Source organism: Hydractinia symbiolongicarpus, chromosome 12 (assembly GCF_029227915.1).
Source record: "Hydractinia symbiolongicarpus strain clone_291-10 chromosome 12, HSymV2.1, whole genome shotgun sequence".
Lineage (NCBI taxonomy): Eukaryota > Metazoa > Cnidaria > Hydrozoa > Anthoathecata > Hydractiniidae > Hydractinia > Hydractinia symbiolongicarpus.
In genome coordinates, this window is record NC_079886.1 from 24,157,040 (window position 1) to 24,175,151 (window position 18,112).

Genomic DNA, 18,112 nt, shown 5'->3' on the forward strand with positions numbered 1-18,112 from the left:
TCAGAGGTCTGATCAGGGTGAAGCATTCTCTGTTGAGAATGAAATACGGATGTGCTATGATAAATATTCACCTATATGTATACACACCATCCGGATAAACTATCTGAGTTCATCGCTAACATATTGCCGCACGTAGTGTAGTGGGTTCGTCTGCAGCTCCCAGTTCTGGGGACCGCGGACCGAATCCCGCTCACTGCTTGGCAGTATGTTAGTGATGAACAAAGTAGTTCTTCTTCAATATACTAAAGGTAATTTCAAATAATGATATTTTTTGTGGAGTCAAAGGGTAAGTTAAAGGCACGCCTGGCATGTCCTATTTTTTTATTTATTTTCATAGAATAAACTTCACAAATGTTTACGACATTGTTATCAAAAAGATTCCAGCGAAAAAAGAGCCTTGTGTTTTTTTTAGATCTCCAACTTTGCTTCTTTGCACATGGCGACAACCTCTAAAACTAAACAACTAACTAAACGACATCATTTTTCATCTTATGCTGTGAGTTCAACGGAAAGCTCTGCTTAAGACCTTCAATGTTGTCTCTTTTTTACAATGTTGTCTCTTTTTTACATTAGGACGGCGATCGCTTACCCGATGTACTAACTAACAAGTAAAAAATACTCTCATATGATATAAACTAGTAATGGAAGTAAAAAGACAAATTCATAAAACTTGTGATTCCACACAGCAATATAATACTGACGTACATAATGACTTAAAAGTTTAATGTAAAAGAAACAAACTTTTTTTTCAGGTTTTTTGCAAAAAAATTCACGGCATATAACAAAAAAATCCATTCCATGAAAATTTTTGGAGTTCTCCGGGAGTAATTCTCTGGAGGAATAATTCTCCGGGGGCAATCTTCCGGGGGGGGGCAATTTACTGGGGCGTAATTCACCAGGCGGCAACTCTCCAGGGGGGGGGGGCAATTCACCTAGTACCCCCGTAAAAATATATGGATAATAATAATTTTTAGATAGTTTACTTTCGCCATCGATATATAATGTTATCGTATAAAAAATCATTAAAAAAAATTAAAGTTAAGGAGTATGCATATGAGCTGTCTCTTGTAACTCTGACTTCTTAAAATTGATTTTAGCAAAGATCTCTGTCAACCTATAATGTAAACATAAATTTTTCAAAGTAGTTTGAAGTACCTACATAATCAAAGACTCAGGTTAAGAAATAACGTATTTCTTATAGCGAAAAAGACATGTAGCGATTAAGGAGACCCCATCATTTGATTGGGGTCTAGTGAGGAAAAAAAATTCAAAAATATTAGCCCTCCACATTGGTCAAAATTGACGCCAAATTTTAACACTACTAAATAATCTTAGAAAGATCACTTGAGGCTTGCTCCATCATTTAGTGGGCTTTCATAATATTTAAAAAAATTGTAAAATAAGGAATGTTAAGCCTGGAGAAGTTTTCGTCCAAAGATTAAATGTAAAAATTAATTCATTAAAATAAATAAGTTTAAAAATTCCCGAAATAACAGTATCGGATTTTTGTCCATTTTAACCTATTTTTTAAGTAATACGTGTTTGGAGGGTTATAAATAAAATAGATTTTAAAATTGAGCAGCATGACTTTCTCTTTTCTCTAAATAAAACAAGTTATATCTAAATAAATGCTATCAGCTGTAAACATAATATGTATAATATATACTTACACAGTAATACATTTTTTTAACATGGAGAGGCCATGTTATCTTTGTTTTCCATTTTTGCGAGTTAAAAATGTTAGACGCGTAGTAAATCTTACATTAAGCAGGCGTTTTTTTAATATAAAATATCATTGTAATAGTACGCATTTGCAACGTGACTTTCACCCCCGCCAGAACTATAACTACAGACTGCATGTTTTGTCGAATTAGCCTGTAATTTTTGTCAAAATGGCGCAGAAATATACAAAGCATGCTGGATCTTTCCCTTGATGGTATATCATATTTTTTAACCATATACATATACATATAAGGAGCCTCAGAGGGAGTTTAAAGAAAAATATGCCAGGAATTTTTCCTCTTTCGTATTAGAAGCTACAACACTTCATCTAATGATAATCTTCCGCCATATTTTCTTCCATTGACTTCAACGAATAAAATAATTGAACTTTCACGTTTTTCAAGTACCTGAAATTTAAATAAAGATAACGCGTCATTAGTGTCACTTTCATCTGAATGTGAAGGCCTCCCCCTGGAAGCTATACGACGATGTCGCTCTCCTTCACGGTGCCGAAACACATGTGGTGAGTTCCTTCCATGTTCGTCCTCATAAGGGTGAACATCGAGAGTTCTTCCTGGACTTCTATTGTCCATATGTAAAAATTCCTCATTTTCAGTTTCAGGTTCACTTACATGGGGTCCTCTTTCGCACTCCTTACATTCTTCTTTCTCTCTAAGTTCTTCTTCTTTCAAGTCTTCAGCTGTCGCGAAAATAGGATGACGATATTTTTCTGTTGAAATTCGTGAGTGACATGAATGATGACGGTGATAAAGTCTGTCATTACTCTGCGATGGATTGAATCTGTCACTGTCATATGACGACTCGTCGTGCAGTGCTGCTGCAGGTGTCAGGTTACTCACGCGTGATCGTGAGTAGGGTTCGTACGACGGCCTGCGATGTGCAACCAGATACGTGTGTGGGTTTCTCTTCTCCTGTATTGGATAATGCTTCTCTATTTTTTCTGATTGTCTATCATCATAGATTAATAATGGCGGTGGATTTTCTGTTGCTTCTGTTACAGTTTTGTCTGGCTCAGCTTCGCAATTCACCGCTACAAATTCACCATCTTTCATTACTTGCATTTTTTCATCAGTATCGTTTTTCATTTTCTACGAAAGAAAGAGAGTAATCACAAGTAAATATAAATAATAAGTCGTTATAAACAACATCAAAGTTTTTGTAAACATAACTACTCTATTCTGTCGACATCTCGTCATTGCAAGTAAGTAAAATTTTTCTGGTTAATTACACTAAATGACGTCAAGAAGTAATTTATTGTTCCTACAAAAGAAATTGTTGCTGGCTAATTAAAGCTATTGTTCTATTAATCTGATTAACTCTATTTCATCCATACATAGGGTATGCAACCTAATCAAAGTCGTTTAGCACCAGCAACCTCGATTCCAGGGCTATCCACTTCTCCTGTCATTGAAAGGCAAGGCGAAGGTAGTCCTAACACTGGCTGGTGGACTGGAACAACGGTTGGATTCCAGGCACGAAAGTAACTAACAGGATAAAATCAGACAACTTCGTTTATAGGCCTTTAAATCATGGACGCTAACCATCTAGATAGTAAACTGATATTGATAATTAACTCTTGTCTCTTTGGATAAAAACACGGTAGGTATGTACACTGCGTCTCCTGATCTTTTTTTTTGTATAGGAAAAAACGCAGCTTGTCTTATTGTAAGTTCTTGTTCTGTTATTTTATGATCTAATTGTGTAGCTGCTTATACAGGGATCGTCATTGATATATATGTTGCGTCACAAAAAAACGGAAATCATGTCATATTTTATTACAGGGTCGGTAGCGCTGGGGTGGTCGGTCCTAGCCAGTTTTTGACAGGTAAATCTCTTCTTTGTTTTTTGACGTAAAAGTCTTTACACACAAGATTAATTTCTTTACTTTTTATATTACACGTGATCCCTCAGGACATTAAAAAAGCCACATCAGAAGTTTGAAAACAATAGAAATTTTAAAGAACGAGCCCCTTTAATAACCTTAAATGCAACTATATGGTTAATTAGTGTAATTTACGTTACTTCTGTCCCACTAATTATCTACCTTCTTAGCTGACTTGTATTAGCTGGACAATTAAATAAAAGGACACCTATTTCAATAATAAACCAAAACCCACAGAAATAAATGTTTCTGAAATTTTACTCTCGCTAATATGCAACCAAACATTTTGAATATTTTGGCGGAATTTTCATTATTGCTAGCGGATTTTGGGGAGGGAGAATGGAAGGATGGGAACTTACTGTAACAAGCTATCTATATGAATAGTGGTTTTGCTACAAAACGCACGTGTAAGCATCAAGTGTACTTTACGGAACAAGTCCAAACCTGACTATTGCGTAATATAAATTGCGCTGTCGGTAATTCAAAACATAAAAGGCATTCATATAACTAAAATCTAGCCGTGCTGGACCAAGCTGTACTGAACCGAGGCGTGCTAAACCAAGCCGACCCACTCAGTTGACCCATGCCGCAAGCCTTGAAAACAATGTGACGAGCCGAGGAACTGAGCCAAGCTGATAATTTTTATGGGTTTGGCCAGCTTAAATAATGCCCCTCAAAATTTAGTGCAGGTCGATTGATTTTTTCATTTTGCATTGTGTAGGAGGGACAGCGTATTATAACGTATACTAGCCTGTTGAAATCCACGGGTTTGCCTGTCCTTAAAATTGTACTTGTCGGTCGAAACAAAGTGGATAAAAATATATTTACAATACATTTGCTATTCCGTGTGTCCGTTGCACGATTATTTCTCTCGAGCACAGATAGAATGTGGGTATTATTAATATAGAGATTATTTTAGCAAAAGAAAGGAGAAGTAATCTTTGAACATGAATATTTCTGCTTGCAGACAAATCATAGGAAATCAATATCTGCAGCCAATTATCGCTAGCGCATTTTGATTGTAAGAGAAGCATGTTTGTAAACTGTTAACTTAGCGAGGCAATGTGTTGCCATGCCGATAAAGCAGAAACAATTCCAGTTTAACTTTCACACACTTTTACAATATTGCGTTTACGACGTGATTGTATATTTCCTGAATATTTCTAATAGATCATAAATTAAAACCAAAATATAATACGCCTATGTGAATTTAACTATTTTCTATGAAATAGCAACAATTACATTAAGTCCACCCTCTTTCGTCGTATTTTTATTTTTCAATTCAAGGTGGTAATCTAACAACGTTTCCGATAACATTGTTAAAATTATCAGAGAACTGCGGGTAATTTCTGACACAGGCAGAGAAAACCACGAATGTTTGATGGTTTCAAAGCTATTCAAGATGGATGCTCCATTACTGCTGCTGCTATTTATTCAAGCAACATTAATCTGCACATCTTACTCTGAACAGTTTAGAAAAGCAGAGGATAGTTTGAGTTGTACCAAGCCTGGTTAGTTGAACTTCATATTATTTCACTAATGCATTCAAATTTTTTATAATTTTTATGTATTTTATTTATTTATTAATTAATCCGACTCGCTTTTAGATTAGGATGTTCAACGTCGTCCTAGTGCTAACTCTGTAAAAACCAAGACCTTCTCTCTTTATAGAATTATAGTGCTTTTAGGTTTTCTTACATGAAACTTAAAAAGTCCTGGGGACGAGATTGTAAAATGTCTTCATTCCCCCAAACACTAACCCTTCAGAAAATATTAACTCTGTAAAAACCAAGACCTTCTCTCTTTATAGAATTATAGTGCTTTTAGGTTTTCTTACATGAAACTTAAAAAGTCCTGGGGACGAGATTGTAAAATGTCTTCATTCCCCCAAACACTAACCCTTCAGAAAATATTAACTCTGTAAAAACCAAGACCTTCTCTCTTTATAGAATTATAGTGCTTTTAGGTTTTCTTACATGAAACTTAAAAAGTCCTGGGGACGAGATTGTAAAATGTCTTCATTCCCCCAAACACTAACCCTTCAGAAAATATTAACTCTGTAAAAACCAAGACCTTCTCTCTTTATAGAATTATAGTGCTTTTAGGTTTTCTTACATGAAACTTAAAAAGTCCTGGGGACGAGATTGTAAAATGTCTTCATTCCCCCAAACACTAACCCTTCAGAAAATATTAACTCTGTAAAAACCAAGACCTTCTCTCTTTATAGAATTATAGTGCTTTTAGGTTTTCTTACATGAAACTTAAAAAGTCCTGGGGACGAGATTGTAAAATGTCTTCATTCCCCCAAACACTAACCCTTCAGAAAATATTAACTCTGTAAAAACCAAGACCTTCTCTCTTTATAGAATTACACAGAAACCTTTAGGACTGTGTTACAGTAGAAACTAAAGGTGTCTCTTGAGCCGAACAATTAATGCATTAATTGTATTTTTTATTATTATTCTATATATTTACTAGTCAATAACGTCTGTAGAAAAATCCACTTAGGCGGAAAAAAACAAAAACAAAAGAGGTCCGTCATTTAAATTTTGATGACGTCAACAATGACCCGTCGATGCTCGAATGGTTTTGTTTTTACAATTTTTTTATCCTCGTTGATAGCAGTACCAATAGAAACTGAAGAGGCTATTCTGGGTAAACAATTTCAATGAAGATGATGATGACGATGATGATGATACCTATATTGTGTAGAGCTTAAAATGTTGATCAAAATAATGTATAGGATCGCACGGCTTCGATCGGCGGTTAGGGAGATAAAAGGGTGTAAAGAGTGCCAATGCGCAAAAAAAAATTATTTTTTTGACTCATTCCCTCTATTGAACTTTTTTTTAAATTTTCATAGCTGCTACATGTATTGTGTAGAGTTTGAAGCGCTGATCAAGAAAATCTATCATGATTTACTATTTACGAACGGTTACAGAAATATTGAAGTTTATTTGTTTTTTGATGACGTCATCAACCCGTCTGTTCCGAAACGTGTAGGTTGAACCAGCTTTAGTAAATTGGTCCTTATTTGGACCCAGGGTGTCCTTAGTTACCTGCGAGGTGACCACCTGTTTATTTTTGGCTTCAAAGTTATAACTGCATTGTAATGGCTTTATTAATTTAAATTAAAATATTGACATTAATGTTATTAACGTCGTGCCGTAACGTCAGAAAATTTGACATTTGAGACATAACTTTTTTGGCTACATCAAATAAACAGAGCCTAATAATATAGGCGAACTTTTTATTTAGATGATTGTAAAATCTCTTTACCACAAAAGGTGAAAACCTCTTGCTCAGAAAAAAGGAATACTTCACAGCTAGCGGCTAAGCAATGGTATCGATTAGCAATCCATCCAGAATTTGAACTCTCCATGCCAAGTTTGGATCAAAGCCAAGTGCATACCGCAATTAAAGCTAGGTTCGATCAGGAAGATGCGAAATGGTTTAGCGTGTACTACAGTATGATAGGTTTGCTAAATGATACGGCGAGTGCTTTGATTGCGAAAGGAGTTACGCAGAAACCGATGTCGACATATGACGAATACAGAGAATTGTTTGAAATCTTTCGCTCTGTGATAAAGGTACCCCTTTCCTTTTTCTGTTACACGCATTTTTTTTTGGCTTGTTTTTTTAAGTGTAATTTGGTTGGTTACAAATTGCTTCGTATTTTGAAAGACCTATGCCTCGTGTTACTTATAAGATGTTGCTTCTCTATAATAATAACAGTCGTCTGATGTGTTTTTTTGCGCAAAATAGTACTTTAGCAGCGGAACACACGAAAGGCGGTAAATAAGGGACCGGCAACACCGTGGATTTATTCACACGCCACCGACTAGTTTTAAAAAGGGCGTATGTGCAAGATAAACACAACCTCTCCTTTGTGGCAATAAGTAAATTTCAGATTTGTCACGACAAAATTTTTATTCTTTGAACTAGAAGAACAGGTTCGTATTCTTTCCCATACAAAATAAGGTTACTTTAACCCCTCCAATGCAAGACTGATAAAGTGCCACAAACAGGATAGTTAGGAACGAAGCCTGAGTAGAAGGGAATATAAAACAACAGAATCTCCCCAAAGTGGACACCATCGGTACAACAAATATTATCCGCTTTATAGAGATTTTCGCTTTAGACGGTAACCGCTGTAGCGGAATACCACTGTATTTTTGATCGAATAGAAAAATAATATCGTTTTATCTCGCTATTTTTCTTATTATTGTTGTTGTTGTTAAATGGTTTTATTTTTTCCAAAGAGCATTTCTACTTTAAATATGTAATAGTATAAGTAACAGTAATTGCCCATTTCTTTTCAGCAAATTCCTGCTCCGCACTTTTTTTCTCAACCATATGACGTGACGAATTTTACTAACATCGTCGCTGACAATAAATGGAGAAACGACAAGTATTTCGTGCAAAGAAGACTCGCCGCGCAATGTGCTTACTATATTCGAAAGGTTACCAAGGAAACAGGTAAAAGCTTTCACTGTCTCCTTTGAAATGTGCAAGTTCACATTTTATTTGTAAATCATGGCTGTAAACGCATTAAACTTTCATTTTAGAATAATTATGTGTTTGTTTAGATCCGAAGAAGATTACTGGCATGTCTAAGGGTTATTTAAAAGGTCTTCTTAATCCTTCATTTAACTGGAATCAGCGTTTGACGAATATGCATAAAGCCACGATAACATTAGATGAGGTATGGTAAATAAAAATTCAAAAGGATCCATCTATCACTGTTCTTCTATTGTAGATTTTAGGAACAAGCTCATAAAGTCTGTGCCTACGTCTGCATAAGAAAGAATGTTAGATGTGTTTTGACTAGGGGGAAGAGGGTACAACGACTGCTTTCACAACTCTGTTGCGTACACATACTGCAAGTTTCGTATTGGGTTTGTAATTTTTACAGTAGCCAAAACACTCCGATCTTCGTAAAAAAAGGCTATTCTTTCGCCTTTTTTTGTTTTTAATGTTCCAGATACGTGTTTTTATACATGGTGTTCAATTCCATTTCAAATGAATGCAAGATTCGATCGTTTGAAATGACAATTATCGCATTAAAAGAACAGCAAAAGTATTCGTATAAGGTTCTTAATTTTTTTGAAGCTTACAAATTTCAGTACTGAAAGTTTCTGAATTATATTTGATGCTTCAGCATCTATTTTCTTATAAACGCGTTTCTTATAAACGGGTTTCTTATAAACGGGTTTCTTATAAACGGGTTTCTTAAAAACGGGTTTCTTATAAAAATATACGTGTATGTTGTAATAAACCATTAGTGCGGACATTATTTATACAAGAAGACTTTTAAAATAGTTTTAATAATATCGCACATAGCTTCTCCATAAACTTAAACAGAACGTATTTGCCATTTTCTCTAACGCTAGATTAAATGTATTTTTTTTGAAGCATTTATTTTGCAAAATTCTTCTAAACGTTCTTTTAGTTTAATAAACCCAACTAAAAAGTAAAAAAATGTGAATGTCCTTTAAATAAAAAACAAATTAACAATGAAAAAGGTTATCTTCCGCGAATAAAAGAAGTTAAGTTCATACGAACTTAGGTGTTAAAAGTATTGCTAATTATGCGAGGGTGGAAAATTAATTAGTCCTTAATCATTTAATTGCCCTTGTTATGAAGGATAAATATAGTAACTAAATATTGGAATTTATGTAAAATGCTGGAAATGCCAAGTGAAGAACCAACAAATTATTTAGTCGTATATGCGTTGCAGTGCCGTAACTGCCGGGGGCCAGGGGGCACAGCCCCCCCTAATAATTTCCCTGCTAAAAAAAGAAAGAAAGAGAGAAAAAATGAAGAAAAGAAAAAAGGGAGGAAAGAGAGAAAAAAAGAAAGCAAGAGAGACAGAGAAAACAAAACAAAGCAGAGAGAAAGTCGTCCAGAAATATTAAGATCCTTCCCAAAGATCATTATTATAAAAATCACTGAATGTTTTAAGGGGGCTAGCAGCACATTTTAAAAAGTCCAAATGCGATTTAAATTTTCTAAAAAGTGGCTGCACTCTAAAATTTCTAGTGATAACATTTTTTATATTATTGTAGTCGTGTAATGTAAATACGTATCTCTTTCGGGGGCACCTCAAGTAGCCACTATATAAAGCGAAATTCATATGTGGTAATTTTCTATATAGTCACCAACACCCCCCCCCCCCCCCCCCCTCAATATTAAAATTGTGGTTACGGCACTGCCTTGGCAAAATTGTTAAATACAACACATAGTTTATGATGTCACGCATAATTAGTAAAACATAAGAAACAATCGATTTTTATCAAAAAACACAAACTTTCCAAGCTCTTTCATAGGAAATTAACTTGCTTTTTTCGCGGGAGATAAGCTTTAAAATGGATTATACAAGGCCGAGCAAATATCTACGTTTTTTAAAAACCAATCCACACATAAATCAAATTGGCTTTACATTTTCACCAATAGGCGATCGATGCTGGAATACTGTATGTGTTACACCATGAAGAATTTAACGGTATACCAACAACACGTGATATCATGGACTTGAATCCGTACGACGAACACGTTGCTCTTGACAATGCTTCGCCTGTTACAGTGTTCTTATTAGTGAGTGGAAACTTAGAAGTTGTAGCAATACAAGTAAATTACACTCAAGGTGAGAATTTGCGCAGCTAGAAATTTTTGTTTTGCAGAGGCTTAGAGCGAGCTGGGCCCCCGGCCTTTCTCCTTTGGCCACGACCGCAACCCAACATTCGCTAAAAAATTTTTTCAACGATAGAAGTAACAACAGTAACCTAAGCAACCTGAAAACGTAAAAATCTCATTTTTGGTCAGGTAATTAATTTTCGCAAAAAGTAAAATTTCGCCCTGTTGTCCTGCGGAAAATAATTAAATGTTGGCCAAAGTTGATCAAAAGAGTTCAATTAAGCTTTTAACTTCAATAATATAAGTAGAGCATTACACTCTTAATTTGCGCATATGTCCGTAATTTAGATCGAATAATAATAAAGAATCATCGGTGATTTAATGACTTGTACAATGCAAAAGTGATATGAAACAACCTCGTCCCCAGGACGTTTTGGGCTTTAAACACGCCGTCCAAATATAAAAAATATAAAATAAAAACACTAACAAGTCCTCGAAACGAGGTTGGATAAGCGAAACGTTTAAGAAAAAATTTACAAAAGCTTATGGATTAAAAAAATATTTTGTAAATTATTTTTAGTCGCCCTCTAAATAATAATAAAGAGCTTTGGAATTTTTAGATTCTAGGGTGGTGACGCCAAAAGGCACAGACAATCCTGAAGATGATTTCGAGTGGTTAAAAGCAAAAGGTCTTGTTGACATTGTGGACATGGCTGTATGTCAATTGGATGGACATTTGGTACAAACACATAAAACTGAAGAAATCATATGCAATTTATACAAACGCCATTTTAGTGTGTTTCACCCACTTTATCATATCTTGTTACATCATTGCGAGGGAACAACGCCCGTGGGAGCCCTGGGTATTACAGCGTTAATCAACGAGGAACGATACATGCATAGATTATTTAGATTTGGACATACTGGGACAAGATTTCTTATTAATGAATACTATAAGAAGAAAAATTATGCAGATGCTGATCTGGAGTATGTACTCAAGGTAAACTTTGTTGGAAAAATTGATGGAAATGTTGCTATTTGTATAGTTTAAGTTGAAAATATTGCCTTAAAGAAAAGAGTTGCTGTTGTCTCTTTAAGATACAAGATGCCCTGCAGCTGAGGTTGGTTTTGCTGATTTTCTTAGATTTATTGTTACCGAGAAATTTTCTTCGTAGAAATGATGCACTCACCTGGTTAAAATTCATTGTATAAATATGCTATGCAAACTGTATAGCATCAAGGAAAGTGGGTGCAAAGAATTTTAATTTTTGTTTCTTTATTTTAGAAACAAGGCTTGGATAATGATGATATCAAATATTATCCTTTTCGTGATGATGGAAGAATAATTTGGAAAGAAATCAATACATTTGCAAAAAAATATGTAAAACTGTGAGTTTAAAAATTACAGAAGGAATTTTTGGAGTAATCAGTTTCTGTGGAATAATTACATTTCCATCCATGTCATAATTATTTTTAGTTATTACAAAAATAAAAAAGATGTTCAAAATGATTACGAATTACAAAATTTCGTGACAGAAGTAGCAACTGTCGGTGATGTAAGTATTGTTGACTCCCTGTGTATAAAAATATTATTTACTCTCTACGTAACAAAGTATTGTTGACTCCCTGTGTAGAAAGTATTGCTGACTCCCTATGTATACTGTTTACTCCCTACGTAGAAAAATATTGTTGACTCCCTATGTATAAACAAATTGATGGTCTCTAAGAAATAAAAATACTTGGAGTCTCTATAAAATTAGCATTCTTAAAGATTGCCATCTTTTTATTTCCTATGAGCAAATAAGATATGTAGGATGATATGTATGTTGCTTTACCTGAAGAAGGTAAAGCAACAAATCTGAAATATGATAAGAAATTGAGTAAGTACGTATTTCTGAACTATCTTGACTGTGTAGCATAAACCTAAAATCTTTTTTTGCACAGTATCGCGGATTCCCTTCAAGTTTCGAAAAGCAATCAGATGTTTCAACGTTCCTTTCGCGTTTTATTTGGCTGCCAGTTTTACATGCAGCAAACAGTTATCCTCTGTATCCAAATGGTGCGTACCTTCCAATAGCACCAACCAAGCTATACTCTGATCCACGACAAGAAGCACAAGGAAAGTACCCATACAGCCTGCCAAATGCTGCAGTTGTTCTGGTAAGAATCTCTTAACTTTTTTTAGACTTTATTCTCTATGCAAAAACAATATCTTCATTATTTGTTCACGAGAAACGGCTAGATGACTTTGTATGTCATTGGTTTTGTAACTTTTCTTTGCAGACGCAAGAAGTTCTCACCTTTACGTTATCTTCTCTTCGAATCAATCGTTTATTTGACTATGGATTGAAGCTGCCGGATCGTAAGGGAAGCAATCTTGTGTTGAAAACATTTCAAAAGTTGAACACCTGCATTCAAAAACAACTGGAAAGTTTAAATGCGAAACGACACGAGAAGGGTGATTTGACTTATCAATACATGGAACCAAGATGGCTGCCAAATAGCATTCATTGCTGAAGGATCCTTGGCTGTTTGAGGATAGTGATGCCTGATAAGAGTTGGGAAATATGTTTGAAAATAATGTTTAAATCTCAAAATCACATAGTTTTTTCTTCCACAATTGTCAGTCCATTTTCGCAAAGTGAATATCTTGGATATATGTTATTTTTTTAAACAATAAAACAAGCAGATTATTTACATACTGGTTGTACTTTTGGTAGAGCTTTTAAGCCCGGGCGAGTCTTGCAGCGGCTATAAAAAGTGTAAATCGATCCTTTCTGCTTAAAAAGTTCTGCATAAGAATGAGATTGATATCTTATACGGTTACCTTGTTGAGTAATTGTACGACTTTCGTAGCTCAAATTGGAGCATTAATGCAGTAAAACCCCTCTTGCAGAACCCTCGTTGATAGCAGTACCATTAAGAATTGAGGAGGCTACCCTGGGTAGATAAAAGTAATAATAATTAATTTTTGTTATTTTATCCCCTCGAAAACTCACAGAAAGAAATGTTTTATTTATTTGCGGAATATATCTTTAAAAGAAACTTTAAGCTGGTGAAAATTTAATTGGGTAGGTGGAATTTTTAATAAGAATAGTTTCTGTTAACTTAGCTCTTTGCAATCCTTTAATTCACTTCTTATAACTAAGATTTATGTCCGCTTAAAAAAAACTAATAATTATACCAGCCACCCAGTTCATCCGTGTTTAAGAATTCAAGTACGCAAAAAGCACTCGGTACAGAACAAAAAATTCGTTTGTGGAAGAAAAGATTGCAGTATAAATTACGGTTAAGTTTAAAAAAGCAAACATAAGACTGCACTACCCTATGTACGACGCAACAGGGCGCTATTGGAAAGACGTACCTTATTTTTATGAACTACTTTCAAATGCTATGTTTAGCCCGTAAGCTTAATACAAATCTTTCGTCGAGCGGACGTGAGTTATGCATGATGTACAACAGTCTTGGTAATTTCACGATAATTTGCCAAACATCAACTAGTGCATATAAAACTCTCTTCAAGTAAATCAACATCGCAACTGGATGGGGTATTAAACATTTTTGATTTCATAAATACTTTTACTTTCTATAATCTTGCGAGACATATCGAAATATGTGAATATGAAAAAGTGTAAACCACATTAAGATTGATCGTCACAGATGCCGCTTTATCGTGCTTCCAAACCTATGTAACATTAAGTTTACATATGACAATTAGAATTTCTTGGCTAAACAAGAACATTTAGGGTTATCACAAGGGAGACGGAAACAAAATAAAAAATCGTTTTGATGTTCTAAAGTTTATTCGGTAAGAAACATTAAGCCACCAAAGCAGATGCAGTTGATGATTCGCTATAATGAAAAATAAACATGTAAGAGAAAGTTTACTTGATTGTACAGTTTTATTTTTTATTTTAAAGTTAAACATCGTAAGAATTCTCAAAATTCTCCTGACTCTATATTTTAGAGTTATTAATATATCATCTATTCGAAATATTTTACCAGGTTTCATAAGATCCTATAATCTTCAATATTTATATTAGAAAACCAAGAACTTACTATTTCCAGTTTGGAGGTAAAACACGCTTTGTTTTGTAGTATCGAGCAAGTCGGTGGATTCTAGCTTCAATCAAAATTAATCGAAATTTTGAATCTCGGTCCTAAAACAAAAGTTATTTCACTTACAATACTTCAACAAGGTACAAATTCATCATTAGCAAATGTAGGTTAGAACCATAGTTTGTTATGGAATGATAATTAAGATCTGACTAGCACAACCTTTTTTAAATTGTGAATCGCATGAATAATAATCAGTTTTAAGTACTTTCTATTTTTCAAAAGTTTAATAAAAAAATCATAACATGCAGTATTACTTTCGCATTCGGAATAATCCTGATCAAAACTTCATTTTATTTTCATGGACAGTTTAATTGCACGGCAGCAAATGTTTTATAACAATACAATAATAACCCATTATCCTGGGCTGTCCTGCAAAATACCGCCCTAGGTCAGTGCAATGACTGAGGGCAGTATTTTGCAGGACAGCCCGGGGTAATCAGTTATTATTGCAATTGTTAACCGTCAAGTTAGTTAAAAATATAAATAGGAAGTTTGATTTCAGTGTTCTTATAATAACATAATTTACTACTTTCGTTAACACTTGAGATCGAAATTCGAAACAGTCTTGTGTGAAAACAAACATTCTATGCAGAATTCAAAAATGCCTATAGAATAAATCTTTGTAAACATAATATTACGATGTTCGACACTTACAGAACAATGTGCAACTAAAACTTAGTTACAGCAAATTTTAAAGTAAATTTTTTAACTAGCTACGTAGCTCCCTAGCTGGCCAAGAATAACATGGGCTTCAACGAGTTTTATATTGACTAAGTAACTAAAAAACTTAAGATAGAATCTGAAAATGAGAGTAGACGTATTTGTTATAATTTCGTCGTCTTGTATTAAGTATTTTTGATAAAACTGGATATCAGACAATCTAACAATGTGGCTAGTTAACTAGCCATGTTAGACAGAAAGTCCCTGAATCAGATTATTTTAACTGTTAAACTTGACATTGTTGTTGTTTCTATCCTATGAAAATGTTTTTATTGATAAATGAAGTGTAGGAGTTAAATATATAATCATTCCAATCTTTCTTGAAACTTGTTTTTCGTGGTTGTTTACACTTAAGCTACCATACCCTTCATATAGGCCTGTCGTCAAGACCGCTAAGCCAATCAGAATCTCTAAAAACCTCACTTCATATAATCCTAACCTGAAACTCAATTTGGTATAAATTGTGGGTGTAAAAAAACTCATATAAACACAAAAGTTAAATTTTGACAAAGTTAGTATTACTGCACATATGCATTTATTATATGCATGGATAATAATTAGATAACAACTAACATATAAATAAAACCCACCTTTCTATTTCGCTCTAAGTGTTTGCGTACTGCCACAGCCTTTTTGATCAAGCAATGTAAATCTTCTGGTAAAGATGGTGCCAAACCTTTGGCTTTTAAAATGCGGAGAATTTTGTTTCCAGTGACATAACGTACTTGAGCAACACCATGAGAGTCTCGAAGGATAACACCTATAAAAGAAGTTTAAATTTTGTTTTTCAAAAGTGAAATATACTTCTTTCTTTTTTTAAAACTGTAAGTAAGGAATCACGGCTCAAAAATTAAATAAAAAAATAAGAAATAAGGCAAGCTTACCAATTTGAGATGGGGTCAAACCTTTTTTGGCCAACTTGAATATCTGCTCCTTAACATCTTCTGAGGTCAGTTTTAACCACTGAAATAATGTACATAAAAGAGATATGAGAGGCGAAAGGTCCAGGTTGATTTTATAGTTGTTGGTTGGTTTAATCTGAACCTTTATACTACTAATCCACTGCAAAATACAGCAAATGTCTGATTTTTTTTTACTCTAACAAAAGGTAAATGTTAATATAACTTTCTTTAACATTTTCAGTAAATCCTTAGAGCACATCGAGTAAATCAAAAACACTTACTGTTGGTACACTTCTTCGGTATGGAAGAGCAGATCCGGAAATACCTTTTCTAGAATGAAAAAGGTAAAAAAAACATACAAAAAACTGTGTAATGTAGACCATAAGGATAGAACATCACAAAATAAAATTACTTGCACAATGTTTTCAAGGTTTACATGTTCAAAATGCGTCTGCTTAAGCAAATATAGTTTTATTTTTCTGTTTGAACATTAAACTTGAAAATTGTGGGTGTAAAAACTGTATGCTATAGTAGTTTCATCAGTCCACTAAGTGTGACGTTTTGCATGTGAAAACAGGGCATAAGTTGTGCTGGAATTTTAGAAAACGTGACTAACCAATTCTAAATGCTGTCCAAGGTTATGGGTTATGCCACAATCTCTAAAAATTCACCAGGATAAATATGTTTCTTTTTATTTTTTTGAAACAATATTGAAAAAGAAATAAGCAAAAAAAATTTTTTTTCTTCTTTGTGAAGAATGTGTCAAACTATTTCGCCAGTATGAGGCAGTTAAACCCTCGTTTATTAAAGTATGCCTTATTTTAATAGATCTTAGGAGATTTACCGTAAACCCAAATTTGTTAGCTAATAATTAAGCATGTTACATTGATTACCCAGAATATTTGTTACTTTTTTACAGTTAAACCTAGCGGGTGAAATTTTACCTACAACGTGAAACTGTGCCACTCTGGGTCTCGAGTTACATAATTATCAGAAATTTTTGTTCTTTGAAAGTGTATATTTTGGTATCTTTGTTACAGCCTTAAATGATGCTTGAATATTTTGATCTTTAAAAGTGTGTATCTGCGTTGCACCTCTTAGCTATATGACACTCGGAAGTGCATATTATCATCGCAAATTTTAATTTTGAATCAAGATCTTTTTTTGTTTGTATTCTAAATTGCTCCAAAAAATGAAGCCATATAAAGAATAATAACAAAAAACTTATATTCTTGCTAAGGTGGCTTGAATTTAAACTTCATACAACAGTCAGGGAAAACAGCAAATTAAGATATCATACACTAATTAGGCTATTCGCCAAATTAGGAGAGGAATTTCTAACCTAACTTGGTTATGCAATCGTACAAATGCAGCTATCGCTGCATTTGTACGATGGAACTAAAAGATATTGACCAAAACCAACAAAATATTTTGTGCATAGTCTAATTAGCGTATGATGGCCTAACTAGATCCTTTCGGCCAAACATCGCTTTCCGCAACCGCCATTTTGAAAACCACATTAAGTTCAACATCCTTATTAGGCTATTTGATATCCTAATTAGGTCATTTTAGCAGGAATTTACATAAATGTAAATATTTTGTCTAGCCGTCATTATTTTTCGTTAAAATTTTGATGAGTTATGCGCAGCATTAGTAAGAATCAAAACAACAAGTAATATGGACGCAAATGTGTGTATTATTTTCGCAAAAGTTGAAAATATGATTTCATATCCTAATTAGGCTATCAGCATTGCTTAATTAGGAGATAATAGCTTTATTAGGTTACATAACCTAATTTCCTGTTTTCCCTGACTGTACAACTTCATACAAGATCAACACGGAATTTATTTTTTTTGACAATAGCCTTGGACCAAAATATTAGCTGAAAAGTTTTTTGAAACTTTCGATATACCATAAAATAGCTAGTAAATTACACCATAAGCGTTTTCCACAGTTAACACCACATTTATTAAGAAATTAAGAAAAAAATGTCGCTACATACCCCTTTGCGTGCATACGACCCATCTTGGCTGGCTGTGTTTTTCGAAAGAATTGATCGCATGTGTAAATGGCTGATAGTGCAAGCCATGGTTGACCAGGGGTACTGTTT

General features: G+C 34.0%; 3 protein-coding genes across 3 annotated transcripts; 1 reads left to right on the plus strand and 2 right to left on the minus strand.

The window, feature by feature from the left end:
- Positions 1 to 1,566: 1,566 nt before the first annotated feature.
- Positions 1,567 to 3,330, minus strand: LOC130621683 (uncharacterized). Its single transcript, XM_057437012.1, has 2 exons — positions 2,355 to 3,330; positions 1,567 to 2,129 (listed from the first exon to the last, which is right to left on the minus strand). The coding sequence occupies exons 1-2, from the start codon at positions 2,826 to 2,828 to the stop codon at positions 2,037 to 2,039; spliced, it is 567 nt and encodes a 188-aa protein (XP_057292995.1). The 5' UTR covers positions 2,829 to 3,330; the 3' UTR covers positions 1,567 to 2,036.
- A 1,323-nt stretch (positions 3,331 to 4,653) lies between these two features.
- LOC130621681 (polyunsaturated fatty acid 5-lipoxygenase-like) lies at positions 4,654 to 12,858 on the plus strand. The gene is made up of 10 exons (XM_057437010.1): positions 4,654 to 5,136; positions 6,884 to 7,215; positions 7,948 to 8,104; positions 8,215 to 8,330; positions 10,082 to 10,271; positions 10,882 to 11,261; positions 11,547 to 11,650; positions 11,739 to 11,817; positions 12,206 to 12,421; positions 12,545 to 12,858. Exons 1-10 carry the CDS (start codon positions 5,007 to 5,009, stop codon positions 12,776 to 12,778), a joined length of 1,938 nt encoding a protein of 645 aa, XP_057292993.1. The 5' UTR covers positions 4,654 to 5,006; the 3' UTR covers positions 12,779 to 12,858.
- Positions 12,859 to 14,045: 1,187 nt separating this feature from the next.
- Positions 14,046 to 18,105, minus strand: LOC130621684 (40S ribosomal protein S13). Its single transcript, XM_057437013.1, has 6 exons — positions 18,005 to 18,105; positions 16,284 to 16,332; positions 15,985 to 16,063; positions 15,691 to 15,860; positions 14,321 to 14,421; positions 14,046 to 14,113 (listed from the first exon to the last, which is right to left on the minus strand). Exons 1-6 carry the CDS (start codon positions 18,025 to 18,027, stop codon positions 14,080 to 14,082), a joined length of 456 nt encoding a protein of 151 aa, XP_057292996.1. The 5' UTR covers positions 18,028 to 18,105; the 3' UTR covers positions 14,046 to 14,079.
- Positions 18,106 to 18,112: the final 7 nt, after the last annotated feature.